This window comes from Anas acuta, chromosome 3 (assembly GCF_963932015.1).
Source record: "Anas acuta chromosome 3, bAnaAcu1.1, whole genome shotgun sequence".
Taxonomy (NCBI): Eukaryota; Metazoa; Chordata; class Aves; order Anseriformes; family Anatidae; genus Anas; species Anas acuta.
In genome coordinates this window covers 16642920-16667590 of record NC_088981.1, presented here as the reverse complement: position 1 = coordinate 16667590, position 24671 = coordinate 16642920, and the positions used below count along the sequence as shown (strand labels likewise).

Genomic DNA, 24671 nt, shown 5'->3' with positions numbered 1-24671 from the left:
TCACCCTTCACCACCACCCTTAGGTACCTAAGGGCTCTCTCAACAAACATCACAGGACAGATATTTGGTAAAGGAGATGTATATTTATTCACTTTACAAAGAGGGCGGTATTTAGTTGCAACAGCTCCATTTATAGACAAATATATTGTACATTATAGTGGTGAATGGCTCAGACCTTTACCAAATTTTGCTCTTAAAAATGTTTGTACCTCTTCAGCTTCCATTAGCTGAGCAAATAGCTATCCTTGTTCTGCCTCAGAGATTAAAAATCCATAATAAATGTGTAGCTGTGTGCTATGTATTCACAAGCATTCACCTTCTCATTTCCCTGTGTTACTCCCTTCTCCCTACCCAACTGAACAGTCAGTCTATCCTCTCTGGGTTAGCATTAATCTTATATACAGCCTCAATTAAAATGAAATTAAGAACCAGTGATATAGTTCTAATGTTCTTTTAAAGCACAAGAAAAGTCATTGATTTCTACATACAAAAGTCTTGAGTTCAAATTTGTTAAAAAAAAAAAAAAAAAAGCTGTTTTTAAGCCACTTTGGCATTAAGATACTGCCAAGGCATGGCTGAACTGATGGAGGGTGGGGAGACAGAAAAGAAATTCGTTAAAGAATTTAAATATTACAAAAATATCTTTTTTTTTTCCTTTTTCCTCTTTTTTTTTTTTTTGAAAAAATGCATCAGGATGTCCACTTGCTATTGCTAACTGAAGCATGGAAAGAAGGTATAGATCAGTTGTCTTTGATCCTTGAACATTTGAAACAAATTCAATGTAAAGCTGAACCAAGTTTACCACACAAACAGCGGTGGCAGATTTATTTCACTTGAGATACAAATGCATGTCCACGTGACAGGCATAATCTGAACATGAGGTGGAAGAAATGTTTCTATAGTAAGCGCAGGGAAATAGGGCGAGAAAAGGCTGGCGTGGTTAAACATTCTGGATTCAGAAATGCACAGTGCCCCACATGTGCCTCTGCACATAGGCTGTGCACAAGTCTGCACTCCCTATATGCAAATATGGCATCTTTCATCAAGATGATCCAGAATTGTAAAGTTCTGGTGGCCCACTTGTTTAAACTGGTAAGTTTATTCTTTATGCTGTTATTCTTCTTCACTTTCATTTTCTGGTTCCAAATCAGAATCGCCATTGATTTCCTTTTCAACAGTCATGTCTTGCTCATCTGATTGCTCCTCTTTTTCTTCGTCTTCATCCCAGTTTTCCTGGGGGAAGAGAAAACGGGAATGTTTGAGCTTTTGACAGTACTACAATTTCTGTTACAATCAAATAAGAGACGGTCTGATCCAAGTCCACTTACATCTGAGTCTTTGTCTGCAATCATCTCATCATCTGAACCTTCCTCTTCTGAGGATTCTGCAAAAAAGAAAACAATCCCTCAGTCTGGAGAACAGACTTGAATGTGTCCAAACAAAACCCAAACCCATGTGCTCCTAAACTAAACTGTGCTCCTCCACTGAACCATGCTACTTAAATTCTGAAACTAATTCTACATGAAGAGTAGGTTGATCAACATAAATCAGAAACTAGTCATTCTGTTGTGATTAAACAGTATGCAGTTTCAGTAGAAACTGCTGGCCCAAACTGGAAGTGTACATGCACACAATGACACTACCACCTCGTAGTTCTGATGACTTAAACGTAGAAGCTCGACTACATTGATCTTAGCACACAGCCAGTTAGTGCTAGAAATCTGAGTTTGTTAGTTAAGTAGCATGCTAAACTTCCAATTAACTGCTTTTATAATTTGTAAAGCAGGTACAGGAAGGAAAGAAAGGAAACAAAAGTAGGGGAACGAAGGAACAACGAACTATACGATGCCTACATGATTAATCAATCCCTCACTTAACTGCCATGGGTTTCCCACAAAAACTTTCTACTTGCAAACTGTACACTAATAGATATGCGCAATAGATAGGAACATGATGAACAGCCACCAACCATCAGCTATCACGTGAGCTCAGGAGTCAAGCTACGTGTAGTATGCAACACTTACCGTCTTCATATACCAGCTTTGCAGTCTGGTTAACTTCAGTTACATCCTGAACTGTTTCCGACGCTGCAACCTGAATAGAATTCGTAGATTAGCCTTAGATGAGATCATGTGTTGTCCAACTTTTAAAGTCGGTAAAACTCAACAACGTAAATTAAGTCTACATCAAGGTTAACATTCATTCATAACTGTAGTTTAACAGCCAGGTAAATAGGAAGGACAAAATAAAACTTTAGAATCACCTGCTCTGAAGTGGCCTAGTATCTCTTGTTTATTGCTTTTTAAAATGCTATGGGTTAGTAGACATTTGGGCAAGAAAGACCACTTTCTGCAATTACAGATCGACTAGACAGTCCATGAGTTGTAGTGCTTTGTGTGTTGTCAGTGTAGCTGTACAGCAGTTGCAATAAATTCATTATGACAAGTTCCATTAGGTATAGTCTCAATGGAAAGCTAAGACTGCAAACAATGCTTCTTCTACACATCTGTGTATACCTGTATTATGAAATCAGAACTCACCTGGGTGACAAGAAGGAAAAGTCTTCCATGTAGACGGGAAAGCTTTTGCAGAGTTTTTACTCTGCTCTCCATTAACTGGTATAACATTCCCAGCTGAGGAATAAGGTCTGGCAACTTGGGAGAAGAAGAAAGAAAACCAAAGCTGTTAACTAATACAGCTACGTCTTACTTTAAAATTTTTAAACTACCTTTATACATCTGGGATAAATAATCCTTGCTCACACCACTCTGGATAGAAGGAAAAGCTAAGAATTTACAGATATCACTTGCAGACCAATCGACTAACATTTGACCATGTCTAGAACAAATCACCTGCTTTCAGAACATTGCAATTCTACTTACACTACTTTTCTTTTCCACAGTCACTCTCTAAGCAGGTTTATAAAAGCACTATTCAGAAAGCTGTGTAAATGAGAACTGAATATACAACAGTTTATGAACACAGCATTTGCAATGCCTTTTTTCTTTTTTTTTTTTTTTTCCCTGAACTGAACAAGAATGCTTTATCCATCACTTGCTAAGAGAAGGCTGGACCTTGATCCAGAAGCTACTACATTACCTGCTACCCTGCCAACTTTGGAATACCTTTACCCTATATATTCAGTCATGCCCAACACAGTCTCAAGATTAGCATTACAGTAGCAGGATAAATTTAGTTAAGTTTTAGTGACATACATGTATACTAGATCACATTTATGACAGCTGTTTTGCTCCCAAATTCTCTTAGTTATGACATAACTTGTTTTGACTTTGGGATGACTATAATTATGTCATGAATGACAAAGACAATTTATAACAAATGTCCATCAACACAGCAAAGTGGTAGAAGTACAGTCCTCTGTACACTGGTTTGGGCACTACCATATATGGGGAGAAAGAGACAGATTCCTGAAGGAAGATGACGTGTTTAAACGTTTAAATCTAGTTTTAGTTACGTGCGCTAACCTTAATGCAAGATACTTACTGTGGAAAGGTAGGATGCATGTAGAGTAAAAACAGACTTCAGCCATCGAACCATTTGTGAGGCACTAGAAATGATATTAAATGATATTAAAAAGATATTGACTGACAACACCCATTTCATTTTCTATACGCTAAGCTGTTCTACAGAAAGTCCTCTACTTACATTACATAAAAAGAAAAAGAAAAATAATATAAAAAGATGGAAACATAATCAGTTAGACTATGAGAGGCCTATATATATAAGATACTTACTAGGAAAAGAACAGACATCTAAGTGAAGGAATAAAACTTATGCTCAGAGATCTGTGTTTCTAATGTCTTTAATCGGAGGTTTCAATGGATAAAAGATCAAAGTAATTTTATTTTTTTTATCCAGTTAAGGACATCTAGTCACAGACGAGCTATCCCTATAGCAGTATAATGGGGGTGGGGAGGAAGGAGGAGAAACTTTCTTAAACAATACCAGGAGCTGTCTAAAGAAAAGGAAACCAGACAAGGAAACCACACAAGGAACACATCTGACAGTGATTTGAGGTCACATATTTAGAAGGTGTGAGCTATCAATATTCTGGGACTTCAGATCCTGTCTTAGAAAAGGTATCCTTTTCATTTGCACACTTATGTCAGCCTGACAAAGCACTGTCTTAACAGAAGGTCGTCTTTGTACCCACAGTCAGGTGAGAATTTTTACCTCAAGATGCTATTACTACAACAACTGCTAATTAGTTACTTTGGAAATGATCACAGGGAAAGAGGGGGCCATAATGCACACAATAAAAATGTATTCTGATAAATTAAACTATGGGTGGTTTGTCTCTTACCTGTATGGGTTGCCTTGCAATCTCTTTGTAAGCTATCAAGACAAAAATAATAACAATTAACAACCAACAAATGCATAATGAGCTTAAATCCCAACATTATATCTACATGACAGCCCCAATATTGGGGTAGAAAGATCTCCAGGCATTTAAAGTTTACTAGAACTAACCACTGCCAAGCTCCAGAATATTATATTGCTGGCTTTACCATCCCATATGTAGGCTCATAACTTGCAGAAGTTGAGTTCCACTACTACAGCAAAACTGGGACTCTTAACATACAATACGTCCAGAGGAACTTGAAGCTGTTAGAAGCTAAGACGGAAATCCCTTTGTGATTTGTTTGTATGTCTCTGTGTATCTGCTCAGTAAAGCAGCTGCTGCTAAGTTGACAGGTTGGAGAAACAAGTGAAGACTTGCAAGGTAAAGGATGTTTCATAGAACAAATTGCAAGTTCTGGACAAGAGTTACATGAAGCTCTCTCCATCCACTGAGATAATCTACTGAAATACTTATGATTCTCTGGCACGGGTCCAAGAGAAGAAATGCTGCACCTCATTAACATAAGTTTAGTAGGTATCAAAACGTATGTGCTTAAAGCAAAACTAAACATTCAAAACCAGGCAGCCTGCATAATTCAGTTAAGATTAGTAACACAAGTAAAAATTAAATTTTACTTGTAGCCAGCACATTAAAATACAAGAGAAGTCTAACCATTAACTTGTTACAGAATGTCATTCATGTAACAAAAGCAACTAACTGATGTTCAGTTTAAACAAGTAATACATAGATAAGACCAATTATTAAAGTATTTCTGCCCAAGCATAAATTAATTTTATGAACTATCACTGAATATGCAGTCCAGAAGCCAAATTTCCTCTCAAATGACTGCTAAGTGATGTCACAAATCACAAATATAGCAACTAGTCTTTTGAGCTACCTTCAAGAGAAGAATGAAATTGCCCCAAAAGTGCTATCTGAACTGATTGTTTTAAGTACATATTCTCTTCTTATTTTTCTCATGTATCTAGTGTATTTATGGATTTATGCTCATATAACTCACTCAGGCTGGTATTGCTATTTTCACATTTCAAATTATCATCTACTTTAATAGAGTAAAATAAGTAACGCTTTCTTTTTTTTTCCATGGACTAAATGCTTTAGAGCTGTAGCTTACCTCTTCCTTCATTTCCCACCTAAATTTTTATGATAATACTAAATGATCTAATGCTTTTACTAGCTTTGACAGTGGCACTTTGTCCTTTGGTTAAGCTTCAGCCAAACAAAATAAAAGCAAATCACAGGAACTAAGAATTAAATAATTATGGTACTATAAAACTTTAGAATCAATGTTAATTCATTTACTGAAATTAAGAAACATATCCTGGATTTTCCCCAGATAAAAGACAAGTCAAAAGCAGTTTGTACAATAAGAACATGAAATGCAATCTCTCCTACCTCATGCAGCAGTGGAATGACAGCATGTATAGGCATTCTGGCTACTGTGTTCTTTATTAAAGTTTCCTTTCTTGTGTTAAGCACTTTCTGTTAAAAATGTGGAAAAATAAGGTCAGGTAGTCATTCAGCTTTAACATGTGGGATCACAATCAAGAACTCCTGGGTTTATATCTCTTTTTTCTACCCCTCTGCATGCTCACATGGAAGTAATAAGCAAAACAAAATTTACTGTGAAGAGTCCCATTTTTCAAGTCAACTACAATTAATAAAATATTTGATTAATTTGCCTAAAACAATACTTTTGCCACTAGTCCACCCAACCCATGTTAGAAACAAAGCACCACAGACTTATTAAAGAGAATTTTTCTAGCTATTTTTCTATTTGTTTCACTTCTGTAAATAATTGCCTTTCACCAGTGTCTGTGACAAGTAATTTCTACTCAGTGTTAAATTATCAAGAGATTTCATTTTCCTGCCCCGTAGCTATCATTTTCCCCCAGTTCAAGTGGAACAGCAAGATTTTTAAGTGAAACTGTTGTCATCAGTGTATTTTTCAAACAGTATCTACTCAGAAACTGTATCTAAGCACAGATCATTCTCCATCTCAAGCTGAAGGGCTTGCTTTGGTAACATCAGTTGTAAAACATCTGAACTCTGACACAAATTTATCATACACAGAAGTGCTTCAAAGTTCATAGACTGACTCAGAAAGCAAAGTAGATTTTAAAAAAATATCACCACCATAATTTGTAATACCAGTGCCTTGAGCAGCACATCAGCAGAAAGCAGCTAGGAGAAATAACAGGATCCTAACTGTTCAGCCTCCAAAGCTTTCACAGGAGCTCCCCAAAAGTCTCAGCAAACAGATAAAACAGCATACAGTGATCTTTTAACACTTACATTTAAGATGTCTGAATCATTGCTTTCCAAGCCCTGAACCAACAGTACTGCAAAGCTATCTGTTTGCGGAAGGCCACCTGGAGTTTTCACTTTGCTCACGTCGATATCCAAAGCCCCTAGGCGCTCTTCAATGCTGTCCTGCAGACAGTAAATAAGGGCAGAGTGTTTCAGTGCAGTTTCTCAGACATATCACCTGAAAGCAAAGTAGCTAGTCCACACCATTCCCTCCTATCCTGCTAAAAAATAACAGGTTTAGCATATTCTTTTAAACGTACTAAGAGAGAATAGCCAGAGAAAAGAAGCAAGAAGTGACAGACACAAGCGTGCGATAAAGTTCTGCAGTAACATGGCAAAACTATGTGAAATGCATTCAGGGCTTGGATGATAGAAAATTTTTTTCTGTTGTTTTTGTTTTGTGTTTGATTTGTTGTTTTGGTTTGGTTTTGTTTTGTTTTTTACCAAAGAGAAGACTTTCATACAAAGTTATATGATTCACTTTGCCTCCGTTCCAAACACAAAGCAAGTTCAAGTTTACCTAAAGAAGACGCAATGATGATTTAAGGCTTTCTAACTCATCTTTGTGTTTTAAAGAGGATGCAACTTACCTCTGGCTCTCCTGGTTTCCTCTTGCTTTTATTTTTCTCCTTTCCTGAGGATGGAGTTTTAACAGCTGCACTATGTCCTGGGATGCCAGGCACTAGAACTTTGGTGTCTGAGTTCACAACTGGCGTCTTTACCTAGTGGAAAGAAATACCCACATATGCATGAATTGCTAATATCTTTACGTTTCCTCAAGTTCAAAACACCGATTTTATTTCCAGACTCTTACATGTTTGTTAAAACCAGCCTGTCATAACCAATTAGAAAAATGCTACATGCCCCTGCCTGAACAATTCTTTCCCCACAGCTCTGCTGCGTGGGCCTTTATCTGAAGTACCTGCGCAGTGTTCTGTACTTGTGGGAGCCCTGCTGGGTGGCCACTGAAGTGATACAAAGACAATCTACTACAGTGAGCACTTCAACTTCCACATGATACACATAGAAGACAGACTTATAAATAAAATTTTGATTTTGTGGTTCAAGAACTTTACTGTAGAACAGTAGTGGCATTAAAATATTACCCTCTTCGCTCAACACACATCATCTTTCTCTCCACAGGGCATGCTCAGACAGCCAAGAGAAATGAGTCTTCATTGCAATTCAGCAAAAAGCGAAACCAAGATTGGAGATCATCACTGCATGCCAGGGAGCTCCCAGACCTCTCACAGCATTTCAGCTCTGTTATCCTCCACCTCCAGGGACCAAGGAATTAGCACAAATGCCCACCAGACTGATGGAGCACCAGAGCTGGCAGCTAAACTGAGGGTTAGAAAACTGGGGCTTTCGACTCACTACATCGATGCCATGAGCTATGATTTGAGCTACTGGAGGGTAACTGTGCAAGCGCGTATCAGTACACAGAGCAGCCATGAAGCACATTCTTCCCCCTCCCTTCCGCCCCAACAAAGGCTATGGACCTCTGTAACTACACACCACAGATCTGAGTAGGCCTGTACAGTAATCCAAACTGATTTTAGAAGTAAATTCTAGCATTCTGAAGTAAAATATGAGAAGCAACAGAACTGTATTTCACACAAGCTCACCTTTGTTACAGCAACTTCTGTTTTAAGTGCCAACACTTTCTGGACATCCCTTATCAAACATATGTGGGATTCAGAGGTGTTCAAAGACTAGAAGACCAGGAATAAAAACAGTTAAATATCAGTGAACTGCCCCTGCCATTATTAAACTACTGAAAAGTGAGAACAAACTCCAAAGGCATAAAAGAAGAATGAGCCTCCCCCCTGAAAAGCAGTTGCTTTACACATCTGCCTTTTATTACCAGATCTCTGCGAACAAGTTCATGCAGAGAACAGTTGCAAAAAGCATCAATGGCCTAACGTAGTAACAGTTGAGATGGCAGGAAACAGCAATAATGCCAAGTTTTACTTTAACTGAAAGAATCAAAGAATACAAATCCCCTTTCAAAACAACTCAGGGGCAACAATCATAACTCTCAGAGAAGGGGGAAGTAATAAGTTCCATCTCAAGATGTAATTCAAAAAAAGTGCATAAAAATCATCCAAATGAGAGCTGTTAGGAACCATATTACAAAACCCCAAACCTCTTCAGTAAGTTTTACATACCACTTTCTCTATGATGGGCTGTAAGGTGTTTCCATACACAAGCAGCAGAGACTGTTTGTCTGTGCAAAATGCAGCTGCTAGGATAGGGACTGGTTTTGGCGTGGAGTCCCCATCATTTCCAGGTGTTGCTATCTGGATAGTACAGTTTGACGTTAAGGGTTTTTTGCAGTAACTGCAGAAAAAAAAGGAATGGAAAAAAAAACATGTTTAGCTTAAAAGACTTCTACACCTTGCACATGTAAGCACTCTTCATTATCAAGTCCTCAAATTCAATCCTCAAAACTACATCTTTTACAGATGCTTCAGATGAGGTACAGACAGGCAAAACCTCAGCAAAACCAACGTAATAACATATTACAGTATAACCCCCCAACAAATAAATCCTCCTGCATTTCCCCAAAAAACATGTCAAGTAAGCCAAGACAAGGAATCCATTGGAAACTGGACTGTGAAGAGATGCCAGAGTTTAAAGGCAGCAGCACAACAAGATGAGCTTTGCTTTCCAGTTTGCCTTTTCCAAAAACACTCTCAGAAAGAACAACTTACCCATTTAAAATGTGTTCAAATAAATGCAACTGCCCATCTCTGCACACAACTGCTAACTTCACAGGCTGAAAGAAATCACAACAGAAGATTTTAATTAGACCAAATGACAAACATCCCACAAGTATGAGACATCAAGAGACATTTGCATGGTTATGATTTGACTTTTTTCAGTAGCTAAATACATTAGAGATATAACTAAATCCATAAGGAAGTTAAGAGACACTAACATCTCAGGAATATTTAGTACAACTATTAGGAGGCAAAAAGATAATTTGTAACTGTACTTTACTGTGTCACTACTGATATATCCAAATCTGATAGCTCAGACACGAACAGACATATGTAACCATAAACAACAATGTTCCAAAAATACAGTAGCCAACTAGTCTAGAGGCACTGGTCTACAAGGCCACTGACACTGTCTCTGTTTCTTTCCTGTGAGAGTATTTACAAACTACTCTTAGCAATTAAATTACAGGTGTGCATTACAGAATATTCTCATCTCCAATGCACCAATGGAAACATCAGAAAGTGTAGTGCGAAACACTGGTTTTGGAAAGAAATCTAAAGGCAGCAGGAGAAAAATGTTTTAAATCATTACAGAAACTATTTCTGAATGTTTCATATGCAGACATTTTTTCAAAATACAACTGCTATGAAACACCTGTACTTGCTGAAATTGAGACTTGGAGAATGCACATTGCTCCTTCAACTTGTAAAGGTTAGTTAATTCAAAATGCAGTTAGACTACTGAAGCCATTTGTGATCAGAATAAAACAGGACCACACAAATTGCATTTTAGAAAAAAATCAATTTATTTTTTTACTGACAAAGTCTAACACACATTTTGATTACTAACTTGTCCTAAATAGAAAACAAATGACATTTCCACCATAACAAGCAAAATTTCAGAAAGACAAGTAGAATTCGCACTTCGTAGCTTTGAAAATGAATGTTTCAAACTATCAGCTATATAAATACACCTGCAATAAATATCCTCATACTTGTGAATCAGCAGTCGAACCCTGTCCTGTCATAACAGAAACGAAATACAAACCAAACTTCTTTCTTTGCACCCTAGAAAGGAAACTAATGTGAAAATTGTTAAACATATTTGGTTATAAACTACTGCTCCTACCTCTTCTTTGACTTCTGAAACAGTCAGGTCAATAAAAGTTGGTTCATCTGTTACTGTGAAAGACATCACAGCATTCTTTTCTTTCCTATCTGATCTGATCTGCCTGGAGACACAAACAGCACAGACAGATTATTTACAAGAGCAGAAACAGCAGCCTCTGCATCTGAAAAGCAGCACAGTGTTACAGAAACTGTAAATCACTCGTGACTCTTATCTACCTCACCCATGTCCTCTGCAGCTTTCAGCTTTCGAAAGTGTTCCAAATTTCAAATACAAATTAACTCCCATGTGAAGTCCAGCAAGAAGAAAACTTAGCTTAAACTTCACAGCAAGTACAAAGAACAAAGCAGCCCATCACACACTATGTTCCTAGCATACGTTGGGAATTCAAGTGGCAACTACTGGAAGCATGCTCAGACACAGCCAAGGAAATTCAAGTCTTCACTCAACAATCAGTGAATCGAAACCACCATGTAAGAGATCATCACTGCATTTTTCCAGAGTGCCCCTTCTGCTTAATCACAAAGTTCAGAACATACTTGTCGAGTCTATCCTCAATACTGATCACAATCAAAGTTACAAATTACAAAAAGCTTACATACCATACGCTCAGTAACCGGTCATGTATAGCTCCAGACAAGAAATAAAGCCCTGTAATTCCATCAAAGGACTTATTTTCATTCATAGGCTTCACTGTAGTAAACATTAATGATGACACTGATGTGGCATGGCCTGTGAAATGCTAAGAGGAGAGGAAAAAAAAAAAAGAAAAAAAAAAAGGAGTTCTTCAATCATTGCCATAAGCAGTCATATGACAGAAAATAAATATTAGTTAAGGAAAGCTAAAAAAGATCTATGCATTACTAAGTCAACAAGGATATTCCAGTGTTTTTTCTGTTTGTTTAACTAGTGATCAATTTTGCTGCATTCCTGTATTTCTACATTTCATGGAAATTTTTTCAGACACTACATATTCATCAGAATTTAAAAAGTTTAATGGGGAATAAAAGGGAAACTTGCTGAAACTAAGCCTGTGAAAAGAAATCACATATGCCTGTACTGCTGCTACTGTCAGAAAGCACTTCATTTCACATTTTACAATGAAACTAGATTCACAGTTTCATTCTCAACTATAAGATGAATGTACAGGTCTGCTAACACACCAAGACTGTTCAAACAAAAAAAAAAATGAACTACTCAATTTTTATGTTCACAAATAGTGTTTTTGGTCATCACAGGATGATGTGTCATCACAGACACACGTACCGTAGTTGCCAGACGCCAGCAAGTCCACAGTAATGGCACATGTGCACACTTACCAGGCTCCAAGTACCAGGAAATTCAGAAACAAGCTGCTTCCTCTCTGCTGTCATGCAATAAAACATGACTGCATTTATGGAACAGCCAAAATGTGGTACCTTGCTTGTGTCTGAGCCCTGCACCCAGGGAACAATAATGATTTTACTCCTCTGCCTTTCAATTGTTTTTAAAGCAAAGCTGATACCATCAGATATGTACAGTTTAGCAAAGAAACTTGAAGGAGCCCTCGCAAAAACCCATGCCAGCAGCAAACTAACAGTGTGCTGAAGTGAGTTCCCTGATAGAAGGGCACCAGAAAGGGACCCAGTGAAAAAGAAAGACACCTAAGAGAAAGGGTTTTGGTGGCTTTCTCAGACACAGCCAGGAAATTCAACATCCTCACTGAACTCTCAGCAAGTTGAAACTACAGTTCATGGTATCATCACAGCAACAGCTTCCAGCAGCCCCAAAGATGCCAGCTACCTCCTCATACCCAATAAAGTTTCCAGATGTCTTATTAGGAAATAAATACATAATGTCAGCAACCAAGTAAGATTTTTATTATTTTATTTGTTAGTATTATTTAATTTTTACAATCTAGTTGAGCGAAGTTACTTACTCTGTAGACTTCTTTGGTCTCCAGGTCCCACAGTTTTATAGTTCTACCAGCTGAAAGCAGCATTTTCCCATCTGGACTGATGCACAAAGAGCTGACACTGCTATTGTCGCCTTTCCACTTACTAGAATTTGTATGTAGAGTTTATGTCCAAAGGGAGAAAGATGGAGAAATAGAAAAGACAATAATCATCATTAGCACAATCTGAAAACGCATGCCAACGATGCTGAAAAATTTAAGGCAATATGTACTTTTAAAAAATAGTCAAAAATGAGGTTATTCTGTTTCTGCTCCTCTTTCAAATTAGTTCACACAAAAATACAGCAATTCAAAAATAAAGAGATATTTTGAACCACCGTGCTTTGCTTTGTTTGTTTGCTTTTTAAATATTTGCTTAGTCTGTTCTGAATGTCCCCCTCAAAGTTATCTGCTATTCAGGATCAGGTAAGAGGAGACGTACCATTTTGAGACTTCTCTCAGCACCATAATCCAAAAAGCTTACACCAACCTATTCAGAATGGACTTCTGAGTTTTAAGGCCCACTCAGTTCCTGGCACTCCTCTCAAGTCTGTCAATGACACTGACAATAATAACCTTGGCCTTAAAGAGGTCCATGGTTGAAAGCACTATTTAAGAAAAAGAAAGATGCAGTCATGAAAAGCTTGCATCTGCTTAGAAAGAGTGTGAGTACTGTTATATTTCTCACAGGCCAAAATTACAAGGAAATCATTAACGCAAACCCTTTATAGATAGTAAGTACCTCAAAACTCATCATGGCCAGATTGTGAACAGCCCCACTGAAATACTTCCAAATAATTTTCACATGCCCAAGCAGCACCTCTCCTGTCTTCCAAAACAGATCTCATTTGCAGCATCACTTTTGATCAGATTTCACAAAAGCTGCAAGTTTTACTGCCTACAAACTTCACAAACAACATTATACTTTACACAGAGTATAAAAGAAAAATCTATTATCTTCCAAATGAGAAGATCAGGACTAAGCATTTCAGACCAAGCTCCATTTAATGAAGTGAACCTAGGAAGATATTTTCACATGTTCTAAAAAGACTCATCTAAACTAGACTACAGAATTTAAGTCACAGCAAAAAAAATGTTAGTTTTTACTTAGGATACTCTTCATATAAATTTACAGGGAAGAGTTGTTAAATAGGACACCATGAAACACGAAGCTGCATAAGGAGACAAACTGAATGCCTCTGAATGTTCAGAGTTTAAGACTTGAAAAAGCTACAAAGAGAAACAAAATATCATCCAGAATTCTCTATATTACCTCTCTCCATCACTTTGTCTTGCCTCTTCTTCTACAGAAACTCACTCTTCCCCAACTTGCTCTTCTACCAGAAGCTTGCTCTTCTATCAGAGGTTTTCATGTGTGCTGGACAGACCTCCTGAAGAGGTTCTACAGACTACTTCTACAATAATTAAAAAAGCCAAACCTAAAGCCACGTGATTTCAATTCCCCATCTGGAAAATAACTAGAAGACTGCAAACCAAAAGAAGTTGAACATCACTTCTCTACCCCAGGAGCTTCTACCATGAATTCTGCAGGATACATACAGATTCACTTCCAGGCACTCACAACTGTTAGAAAACGCAGGCAATCTGACATACACTGGTCATAAGCAGTTATTTTGGTTACCTTGTTCCTTCTAGTTTCCTCAATTTGGCTAAAAACTTATAGAACTCTTTTTTTTCCTTCTCTTTCCAATTTCACTTACTTTAGATATGACTTGTAATACAAGTAGAGATTTTTTTTCTGGTAAAAAGCATGATATTATACTGCCAGTGTGCCTTTCATTTACATATTCCAGTAACTGTTTTTTGTTGTTGTTGCCATCTTCAAAATAAAAGAACATAATGCCTCTAACTACCTTTTATACGCTCAACCCCTACCATCAAATCTAGGAGTACTTTTCAGCATTTTCCTAAGCAATTATTACACTACAACCCACACTGCCACAGAGTAACATCATTACTGTTGAACTCTTAGCAGTTTGTCAGTGGCATTCTCCTCAACTCAACAGAGAAGACTCACACAGGAGTAGGCACATTCTGCACATCAAGACCTCATTAAGAGGCTGGCATCACAGGCAAGTCCTTGGCTTGTGTAACCACAGGACTCTCTTTCAGCCACAGACTGCTGAGGGGAAATAGTATCCATCTTGTAAAGTGAGAGAAGAGCAAATAATCACCAGGCTTGCTAACCTAACAAAGAAGGAATTAACCTATGTTTGTTGTGAGACAGGCACCATAGTCCCAAAAGAAGTGGAGGTATGGGAAAGATGCAGAGGGCAGTACCCAGGTGAAGTGTGACATGAAAAACTCCCACATTTCCCAGTACAGCAGCATGACTGGACCCGTCTTGATGGCTGTGCATGAACACATGCAATATGAGAAACAATCAGGATGAGTTAGATACCCATGGGCAGCTTCGGAGCTTTGATCTTATTGGGACCACAGAGAAACAGTGAGAAAGCTTGCAAGACAGGAATGCTGCAATTAATGGACTTTTAGGGATGCTATTCAGTGAAGACATGCCAGGAAGGTGAGGAGGGTTCCTCTGCACAAAAGGGTGGCTTGAACACATGGAGCTTTGCTTTGAAACAGGCAAAGAGCCAGTGGAGAACTTACAGGTACGTATGAGAAGAGGCCAACAATGGTGATGTGGTGAGCATCTGCTACAGATTGTCCGATTAAAAAAAAGTAGATAGATCTTCAGAATCCCAGGCCCTGGTTCTTCTAAGGGACTTTAACCACTCCAGCAACTGCTGGAAGGGCTGCACAGAAAGGCAGAAGCAATTCCAGAGATCACTGACAAGCGATGAGGACATTGTCTTGGCACAAGTGATTTACAACTAGACTATGACAGCTGCTTTACTGGATCAACTACAAAAAAAAAAAAAAAAAAAAAAAAAAACACCACCAGGTCAGGGATGCAATGGTTGATGACAACCTTAGCTATAGCATCCACAAGACAAAGGAATTCAAGACCCTAAGAAAAAATGAGCAAGATAAACAGCAGAATAGCAGAGTTACAACTGTGGACTTCAGAAAAGTCCAGACTGCAATTCATTAAGAGAATGATTTGCAGTATCCCACTGGAGATTGCCCTAAAGGGCCTCAGGAAAGCAGGTTACTCTTCTAGAATAAATTCCTTGAAACACAAAAAGGTCCATTCTAATGTGCAGAAAATCACTGGGTGTTGTAGAAGGGTGTCTTGGCCAAACAGATAACTCCAGGGTCACCTCAGAAATGCAAAAAAGGTTTATAGAGAAGGTTGAAGTGGGGATAGGCTACATATAAAAATATTGCCCAGACATGCAGGGACAGAATTAGGAAAGCCAAAGATCAGTTGGTGTTCAAACTGGAAAAGAATATGAAGGCCAACAAAAAGGACATCTGCTGGCACATCAGCAGCAATAAGATCATGACTGAGAAGCGTGCAGGCCTGGTGCTGAATTGTGTAGGGACCCATCAACACACAGAAAAGGCCAAACCACTGAGGAGTAAAGTCCACTCTCAAGCCTCCCATGCTCCCAAACCTAGTGCCAGAGCCAGAGGAAGTAAAGCATTACCCACAGTAAAAACACATCAAATTAGGAATCACATGAGCAAAGGTTAACACATGCTGCTCCATAAAATGGAGTATGGGATAAGCATAAGCATGCTCCATAAGCAGCATGGGATGCACCCAGAAATGCTGAGGTCAGTGGTATTGCAAGGCCACCCTGCCATCTTTGAGAGCCCGCATAGCTCAGAAGAAACATCTGATGACTTGGAAAGAAAAAGGACAAATGTATCTGCAAAAGGGAGAATACAGAAAACAACAGGAAAGACTGTAGAGCACATCCACCCACTAACTATTTCCAGGTAACAAAAAGGTCAAAAAAGGGACTGGAAACTGCCAGAATAGATTTTAAAACGGAAATCATCCTTAACCAACCTAACTGCCTTCTTAACGAGACAACTGGCTTAGTGGGCAGGCACTGTATGCAATTTAAATTGACTTTAGCAATGCTTTTGACAATGCTTTACATCAAGCGACATAACTCCAGTCTGGCTGCAATGATACCAACTGGATAGTCTTGAAGGTGGTCTAAGAACTGCATGGATCACTGGGCTCAAACACCTGGAATCGCTGCTATGAAGTCCAGCTGGTGGCCAGTTACTGGTGTAATTCCCTAGGGATGTCTCAATGCCACTTAACAATCTTAGTATTCACCCAGGTCTTCATTAGTAACCTTGGAACATGACAGTATGCACCCATAACAAGTTCATCAGATTACAGAGATCAGCAGATACACTGGAAGGCAGGGCTGCTATTCAGGGGCATCTCAACAACCTGAAGAATTATAGAACTTCATAGAATTATTAAGGTTGGACAAGACCTTCAAGATCATCTGGTCCAACCATCACCCTACTACCAATGTCACCCACTAAACCATTTTCTTAGCTGAGCTTCACTAAAAGAGCAGTTTTCTATAAAAAGCCATATCCACAGCATTTCTACAGCAAAGTCTATCTTTGTTTTTTTGACAATGTAAAGCTGAAGACAGCCCCACAGTTAACAATTAGGAAGTCAAATCTCAAAGATCAAAGGAGAACGTAAAGTTCTTCGCATGGGATGGAAACACAAGTTAGTAGCGAGCATTTGTAGCGATGAGGTCAACTGCACACTGACCTGCATTAGCTAAAGCATGCCCAGCAGGTCAAGAAATGTGATTCTTCTCCTCTGTGCAATAGTTTTCAAATTACACCTGAGCACTACCACCAGTTTAGAACAGTACAAGTTATTGACATAATGCAGTAAATCCAGTGAAGGACTACCAGGAAGGTTTTGAGGCTGAAGCACACAGCATAACAGGAATAGGTGAGGGAATTGGGCTCATTCAGACCTAGTAAGAGAATGCTAAGGGGAAATCTTACTGCCATCTTTTGCTGTCTTATGTCAGGGTCTAAACTTAATACAACATAGGGACACATTCCTTTCCTAAGAAAACCGAGGAGGTTACTGGTGATCAGCTGTCTGCAATGCCCACACCATCTCTAATGAAACTGGTAAACTGCAGCAAGAGTAATTTACAAGAAAGTAACAATAGCAGAAGAGAAAGGTTAAGATGTCATCACATACTAGGCTTCTATTGAGGTAAGATAACCAGGATCAGTAACAGAAATCTTAGTTTCTTCTTTTAAGTTTAAAAGATGTTTGACTCTATTAGAAAAGGAAAAAAAAATGCCTACCTCAACAGGAGTTTAAAGTGTAGCAGCCTGCTCAGACAGCCAAGTGGAATTGTCCCCACTGCATGTCAGTAGTGAGCGAAACCAATTGGGTTATCATCACAGCAAGGCCCTTTGGGCAAAGTAAGGTGCACATGACAGATCTAACTAGGATGAGGTGTTCCAATATCTTCTAGAATCTGGATTTTTCAGTGTCAGAAAGCTTGTGTCTCACTCAAGGACAGCATGGAGGGACCTACACCCCTCTTAGCAGTAACGAATTCATCTAGCCTTTCCAGTACAAGGAGGAAACCTGACTGTGAGAATTACACTTCTACCCTTAACAAAACTGCATTAAAGCCCTCAGAAAATCAATAGCCAACAGACAGTTTTGTCCAGCTGGCATGAATCCTACACAGAGTGCAACATTTCAGCAGGACATCACTAAAACCTGTGAAGGAGGAAATACACATCAAATGCCAAGAAAGCCAACCAAGAAGAAGCATCACTCACCACTTTACTTTGCAGGTCTGTGTGTTCCATTCCACAATGTGTTTGTCCTCTGAACAGCTATACAAACAGTAGTTGTCCTGGTGCCACCTCACACAATTTATTCTATTGTCATGACCACCATCCTACAAAAGAGAGGGTCACTTATGAATAAATGAAGAAGTCTTGCTACTGAGTCTTCCCTACCATCAACAACGTGAACAAGCTTCTCTTTCAAGAATTGAATTCAAATCATTGGCAACTCATAGAGGGGTACACAGCATGCAACTTTTTTTTTTATGCTTTTAAAGATCAATACACGTTATACAATTATAAATTACAGATACTTCATATTTTGGTTTGTATTTGGACTAATTCTTGTCCTAGGACTTCAGAGTTAACAAAAAAATTGTCTTGTCCACTACCAACAGCCAAAGCTGTCTAAACATTATGAAATTTTGTCAAAAGAATGGCTAGCATGTATGTCTTGTTGATAGTTATCTAAGTGCTTGATTAAGTGCATTTAGAGATGGGTACCCTTCTCTTCATGCTCAGCATGCAAGAGTGTGCAATCATCAAATCAGAAGACCCTACAACAGGTATGTATCATCTACCTTTCTTAATGAAGGACTGATATATCTGCTGGTCAAATCAACAAATCTTTTAATCATTTATCATATTTTCTGCAGTTTATAAAATTTCGTGATTTGAATCAGCAACAGCCAGCTCAGACTGCTTCCAAGGAAGTCACTGTAAATTGGCCTTGAGCAAGACAAAAACCATCAAAGCAAGACATTCTGTTTAATAAGGACAGCTAAAAGTGACAGCTCTATTTCTAGCAGGAATAATCTTTTAATTCAACCTTTATATATAAAAAAGTACTCACTAAGTATCATCTGCTATGCCGATAATATAGAAGAGCAGACTGTTTCCAAACTGCCCCACACTGTGAATTTTAACCTAAAACTCCTTTACTTTGTTCATAGTTTTCAGGCCTAAGAAAATTTTCCATAAAACAGTGTTGACACTGTTGACCTAGTGTCACTTGGATGCATCATGATTTTAAGATGTCCTGGCTTTCTCCTAATCCCTGTACATTTATCACTACGATTTTAGAAGCAAAAGAATGTGCCCAAGTATATCAAAGTATTGCAATAAGTTGCTTATACAGATTCACATTGCTTGTTACATAACCCAAGCCTAAAAACAAGTTACTTGGGAGTAGCAGAAAAGCTAACAATGAGAAGTGAAAACTCTGAACATCAGAATCCCATCTGAGAAAGATCAGGTTCTGAGAGGGTTCCAAAGCTTCCACAAGGAGGTAAGTTTCTATCTGTACAGAAGATCCCATCAATGCAACTTTCACATTCAATGAATGCTTCAAATCTGCCCTCTTTTCCCACAGCCCTGCGCAGAGGCAAGGGGTACGACACTCCCATGGAGGACCTAACTGTTCAGTTAGACAGTTCTATCACACCGAAGGTAAAACAATAAACCCACACACAATATTAGGATACTGCATAAACTTTCAAACCAAGAGTTCTTGATGTGTACATACTGCTAACAATAGAAAAAGTATCATTCAAACATTTCAAAGAATTTGAATTACTGCCCCTCTATTCATATATGTAGCTATTAAGGAAAAAAAAAATGATTAATTAGGTCAGTTTAGGATAAACTGACTGACACCGCCACTGTTTGGTAGCACGTGATGAAGAGTGTGTAACTTACTAGCTTGCTCTGTAACTCTCCTTTAACTGTGCTGTACAACAAAATGCTACCAACTGCTGTGCCAATAGCCAGGATATCCAACTGCTTGTCCACTTCTGCAGCTTCAGACTTCCGTTTTTTCCTCTGGGGCCCATCCTGGAGAATTGGAGAAAAAAAAAAAAAAAGAGAAAAGAAAAAGTGAAACAAATTGGTCTGACCAGCTATTCTTAAGTGTTAAAGCAAAGGGTAAAAAGCTTCTGCAAGTTTGAGACCCAGTCAGCCAGCACAAATCCGCGGAGGCATAAAATGAAGACACTGAAGCACACAGAACCTTGAGGTTCATCTTGTACCTCCATGTACAACCATAATGAAGTTGATATGAGTCACTAGGAAATATTCAGTGGAGGCCATTTTGCTAACCTAGCCACCACATATGAAGGAAAAAATAAATAATCAAGTTTTTCACAGAGCTCACTTCCCAGAAGCAGAAGTAAAGATTAATACGGTCACATAATTTCATCCCCTGGATGGAAACGTGTTTTTATCAAGCTTGATCAGTTTACCATTTCCAAAAACCTATTCAGAAAAGTTTTGCAAACACTAAGTACTGATAACGCCTCTTAAAAAGAAAGTGTTACGCCACTTTGCAGAGGGAAGCAACCAGGACTTGAAGCTAAGTCACCTGTCCAAGCCCTCCTCTGATCAGGCAATTCTCAAGCCTTCGCCCTTTTGCTTTATAAGTGATACCAATCACTTTTGGAAGGAGTTTCCGTTCATCTTGCTCTACCAAATGCACACTAAATTTAAGTAAGAAAAAGGCAGAAGAAAGAGCTACATTTATTCTTACAGAGTTAATCCCACATAGCTAATCACCAGGAAAAGAAAAAAAAAATGGAAAAAAGTGTTTGAGAACTTTAGAAGAAAAAAAAAAAACATCCCTAATACCAGTGGTTAGTTTTTACATTGGACTTTTGTATGTCTCCTTACATTTGTTACATCATAGCAAAGCATTCTCTCAGATTAAAAATAATACCAAAAATACACACAAGGTAAGGCTTTCTCTACACAACAGATACACGCACTAACCAACAGCCAGACAAAGGCACAGGAGACTCAGATAAAACGTGGGCTCTGTGCAAACGCCATGTAGTGCAGCTAATCTGTCATACAATAGACATCACACAGCAGACGTGAGTAATTTCTACTCAGCCCCAGAGATATGATTACAATCAGGCTTCAGGAGTTTTCATTACAATTAAAATTTAAAATTTTAACAGTGCAGGGTAAATAGTTCAGTTGTTTGAATTACTGGGACTTTTCTTCCCCTCCATATTTAACATACACAATGTTTTCCCCAAAGAAAAGTGTTTCGTTTGGAGCTAGTAAATACAAAAATGCTATATTGCTGGTTTGAGACAAAAGCAGACTCTAGAGAAAAGAGAGGACATTGGCTTTTTTGCAGGCAATTGTTTAGGCTTCATCCTTCCTGGGAAAGGAAAGTGTTTGGAAAATATAATGAAAACATACGAGCTAGGAAATCATCACAGTAACAACGCACAACCAAGTAATCAACCACATTTTAAGACAATATGAAAAAAGGCTCACACACTAGTTAAATTTTTGGCAGTGATGCCAACTAAGCCATCTCCAAACACGCGTCAGAAATGCAAAGACTGGGACCACACAGCCAGTGGAGATCCAAGTACAGTTTGTCTTTCCAGGCACTTTTCAAAATCTCTTTATGTACTTTTATTAATCACCACTACCAGCCAGGACTGCAAATCAAAACCACAATTAAAAACAGATTTTATTCTCTTCCCTTCCATAAAGCTTTTGATCAGAATTCATTCACCTTCTATTTCAGTTTGTGACTGATGTCCCATTAGGGTCAACGGTGCTTCCGGTGTCTAGGAGAAAGCTAGGGGCAACAAAGGTTTCTCCAATTTTATGTTTTAACATCTATTGCTTTACTGAACACGCTCTATCAGCACCACTAGAGGGTCATTTTGTCATAACTTTTTGCTTGAAAGAACTATCAACAGAAAATTCAGACACCTATTAACGTTTGAAGTGACAAAAAAGCATAGCTTTCATGGAGCAGACAGTGGAGATGAACTCTTATCTAAAGTATCTGGTCCTTGCAAATTTTTCCAGGTTTATGGACAATCAAACTTGTTTAGAAATACTGAAAAAACATAGTTTAAATAGCTGAGATGGTTAGAAAAAGTTTTTTGCAAAGGGTAATTTTTTTTCATAATATTCTTTTTTATGTAGGGCAGCTGTTGAGAATGAGATTTTTTATTTATTTATTTATTTATTTTACTTTGAATTAACAGAAAATTCATCCCCATTGCTAACACATGAAGTAAAACACTTAGAACGCTGAAGTGGGGGGACTGTTAAGGAGACTTAAGAGTTGAAGGTGAAAAGAATAGTTGTGACTTATAGGGAAGAAAGTGGAAGAAGCTATTTTGAAAGTTGGTGGTCGGCATCCTCTTGCAGAACATACCGCTGCATGGTAGGGGAGATGGTGAGCAGGGCAAGCAGGAAGCACTGACACTGCAGAAGCACGTGTGCAGGGAACATGCCAATCAGCCACCACTGCATCAGCAATTCCAGGGCCTGGAGTTAAAAACTTCATTTCCAGTATTCCCCTTGAAACATACACGTTAATGTGGCAGCAGTCCAGAACGTGGTTTAGGTGTGACTTGTTGAAACAATTTTTATAGATATTTATTGGCACAGTTTTACTCCTGAACACCAGATACTAGTACTACCCATGGAGATGTCAACTGCCAGCAAAAAGAGGAAAAAAGACTAACCAACACAAGAGAAAATACATTCATTTCAATGTATCTGGAAGAGCCATCACAACTGCAGTTCTGCAGCTTTGTCTAAGGACAGCCCAATGAATTATAAAAGTTTATGGCAAGATTATTCCAAGAAGCAGTATGTTTTGAAACTGAAAAAGTACCAACTTCCAGGCAGGGGACAGCATTCAAACTGCTGGAGTAACAGAAAGCACCAGGAGACCAAAGTTTGTCTGATGAAATTCTTTTTCCATACAATGCTAAAAACAGTTACATTGTAGCATCTGTAGCTTTTAGGGGTGGCTGTCTAGAAAGACATTTTTAACATGTTTTTAACAGGCTTTAAAACTTTAAAAAAATAAACATTTTTAAAAGTCTCCTGTGGTTGACCTAGGACACCAAAAACAGTGCAGCATGTTAGTTTTTGAAGCTGCACTGCACGAAGCAGAGGTTAGCACCGCTTTTATGTGCCAGTTTCAGTTTATGTAAGAGCTAAGTTCCTACTCAGCCTTCTAATCAATGTGTCCATTTTTTTCTCCTGAAGTGTATTAAAAGTGAGTAAGTTAAAGGCCAATTTAAGACCAATGCTTTCTTCAAACAGCCTTTTTTAAAAGTTGCTAATCTGAGCTGCTCAACTGACAAAAATGGGAAAAAACAAGTCTTCTTTTGGACGGGCAATCTGGAGTGTGTTATGCACCTCAAAATACCTGTTAAAGTATTTTTCATAAACAAAAATGTTAATATACCAAGGCATGTTAAAAAAAAGTACTTGTTATGACAAAAGGATTGTATCACATACAACTGTCCAAGGTATAAGATTCGCTCAGGAAATGGTATGGTCTATGTAAAAGACAAGGAAATGGCATGGTCTAGCTAAAGGGATAAAGATTACTTTGACATAAATAGGATGAAAGGAGTGTATCTGACGGTATATAATAGAGGTATTTTCACGTTGAGCGTCCAGTTGAGCTGAAGTAACCGAAATTCAAGGTGGGAAGTGTCCAAGCCCTCCGATGCGTGCTCAGATGTGTGTTGCTGCATACAGAGTACCTGCTTGCAGGGTTCCTGAGGTGAGGGAAGCGTGTCGCCGGCAGCACAGCCGTACTGCTGAGCCGGGGAGGAAGAGGCAGGGCCTGCACCGCTCCCTGCCCGCACGTGGACGCGGGCAGCCTCCCGGTGAGGCGTGCTGTGGCGAGCCGCGACATACCTTGCTCCTCGCAGAAAGCCTCCTTCCACGCAGGGGGGGTACAAAAGACAAACGGTGGCGGCGGTCAGCGCTTTTTTAGAATTGAAGAAAGAAGGAGAGAGCCCTCACGGCGCCGGATGAACACCTGAAAACCCCCTTCCAGCGAGCAACCCCGCGGAGGGGATGGGAGCGAGAGAGGAGGGGGGGGACCCCCCCTAGCCCCCACAGAAGAGACGCGGGGATGGGGCCGGGCCCAGCCTCGCCCCCTGCCCGCCCGCGGGGCTCTCCCCGGCCACGCCGCGGCCCCGCCACATGGCGCCGGGAGGGCGGGGTGAGGCGGCACGGCCGCGCTCCGCCGCCCCCCCACACCCCCCTCACCCCCTTCACCTCCCCTCACCGCCATCCCCGCGGCCCCCCCCCCACCCCCCCTCCTCTCCGTACCTTATCGGGGGGCGGGCGCCCCCCCGGCGGGGCCCAGGCCAGGCAGGTGCAGGCGGCGCTGAGGTGGGCGGAGGGCACGTACTCGTGCCGCAGCCGGCTGCCCGCCGCCTCCCAGACTCGCAGCCGCCCGTCCGAGCCGCTGACGGCCAGCAGCCGCCGGTCGCAGGGCGAGAAGGCCAAGGGGGGCCGCGCCGCCGCCTCCCCGCCGCACGCTGCCGCCGCCGCCATGGCGCTCCCAGCCCGGCCCTGCCGCGCCGGCGCAGCCCCGGCCGCGTGTTCGCCGCCAGCGCCTGCGCCGCGCTCCCCGCTGACGCCGTTCCGGGCCCGGGCAGG

General features: G+C 39.8%; 1 protein-coding gene and 4 non-coding genes across 5 annotated transcripts; all 5 read right to left on the bottom strand.

Moving 5' to 3' along the window:
• Positions 1–793: 793 nt before the first annotated feature.
• WDR43 (WD repeat domain 43) lies at positions 794–24630 on the bottom strand. Its single transcript, XM_068675861.1, has 18 exons — positions 24339–24630; positions 19923–20057; positions 18216–18337; positions 12468–12588; positions 11152–11291; positions 10550–10652; positions 9412–9476; positions 8866–9037; positions 8323–8409; positions 7285–7416; positions 6680–6817; positions 5780–5866; positions 4325–4356; positions 3505–3568; positions 2541–2654; positions 2025–2094; positions 1329–1384; positions 794–1233 (listed from the first exon to the last, which is right to left on the bottom strand). The coding sequence occupies exons 1-18, from the start codon at positions 24564–24566 to the stop codon at positions 1114–1116; spliced, it is 1986 nt and encodes a 661-aa protein (XP_068531962.1). The 5' UTR covers positions 24567–24630; the 3' UTR covers positions 794–1113.
• Positions 7841–7920, bottom strand: LOC137855106 (small nucleolar RNA SNORD53/SNORD92). Its single transcript, XR_011095533.1, has one exon. It is a non-coding gene; the product is annotated as a small nucleolar RNA SNORD53/SNORD92 (small nucleolar RNA).
• LOC137855108 (small nucleolar RNA SNORD53/SNORD92) lies at positions 10959–11042 on the bottom strand. Its single transcript, XR_011095535.1, has one exon. It is a non-coding gene; the product is annotated as a small nucleolar RNA SNORD53/SNORD92 (small nucleolar RNA).
• Positions 12216–12299, bottom strand: LOC137855109 (small nucleolar RNA SNORD53/SNORD92). The gene has a single exon (XR_011095536.1). It is a non-coding gene; the product is annotated as a small nucleolar RNA SNORD53/SNORD92 (small nucleolar RNA).
• Positions 17754–17831, bottom strand: LOC137855107 (small nucleolar RNA SNORD53/SNORD92). Its single transcript, XR_011095534.1, has one exon. It is a non-coding gene; the product is annotated as a small nucleolar RNA SNORD53/SNORD92 (small nucleolar RNA).
• Positions 24631–24671: the final 41 nt, after the last annotated feature.

Excerpts from the sequence above, each read along its gene's own strand:
- WDR43 (XM_068675861.1), bottom strand. The coding sequence starts at position 24,566 with ATGGCGGCGGCGGCAGCGTGCGGCGGGGAGGCGGCGGCGCGGCCCCCC. Across the intron at positions 10,653-11,151 it reads GACCGGTTACTGAGCGTATG|GCAGATCAGATCAGATAGGA; the intron begins GTATGTAAGCTT and ends TTGTGTCTCCAG. Across the intron at positions 2,095-2,540 it reads TTTTCCTTCTTGTCACCCAG|GTTGCAGCGTCGGAAACAGT; the intron begins GTGAGTTCTGAT and ends AATTCTATTCAG.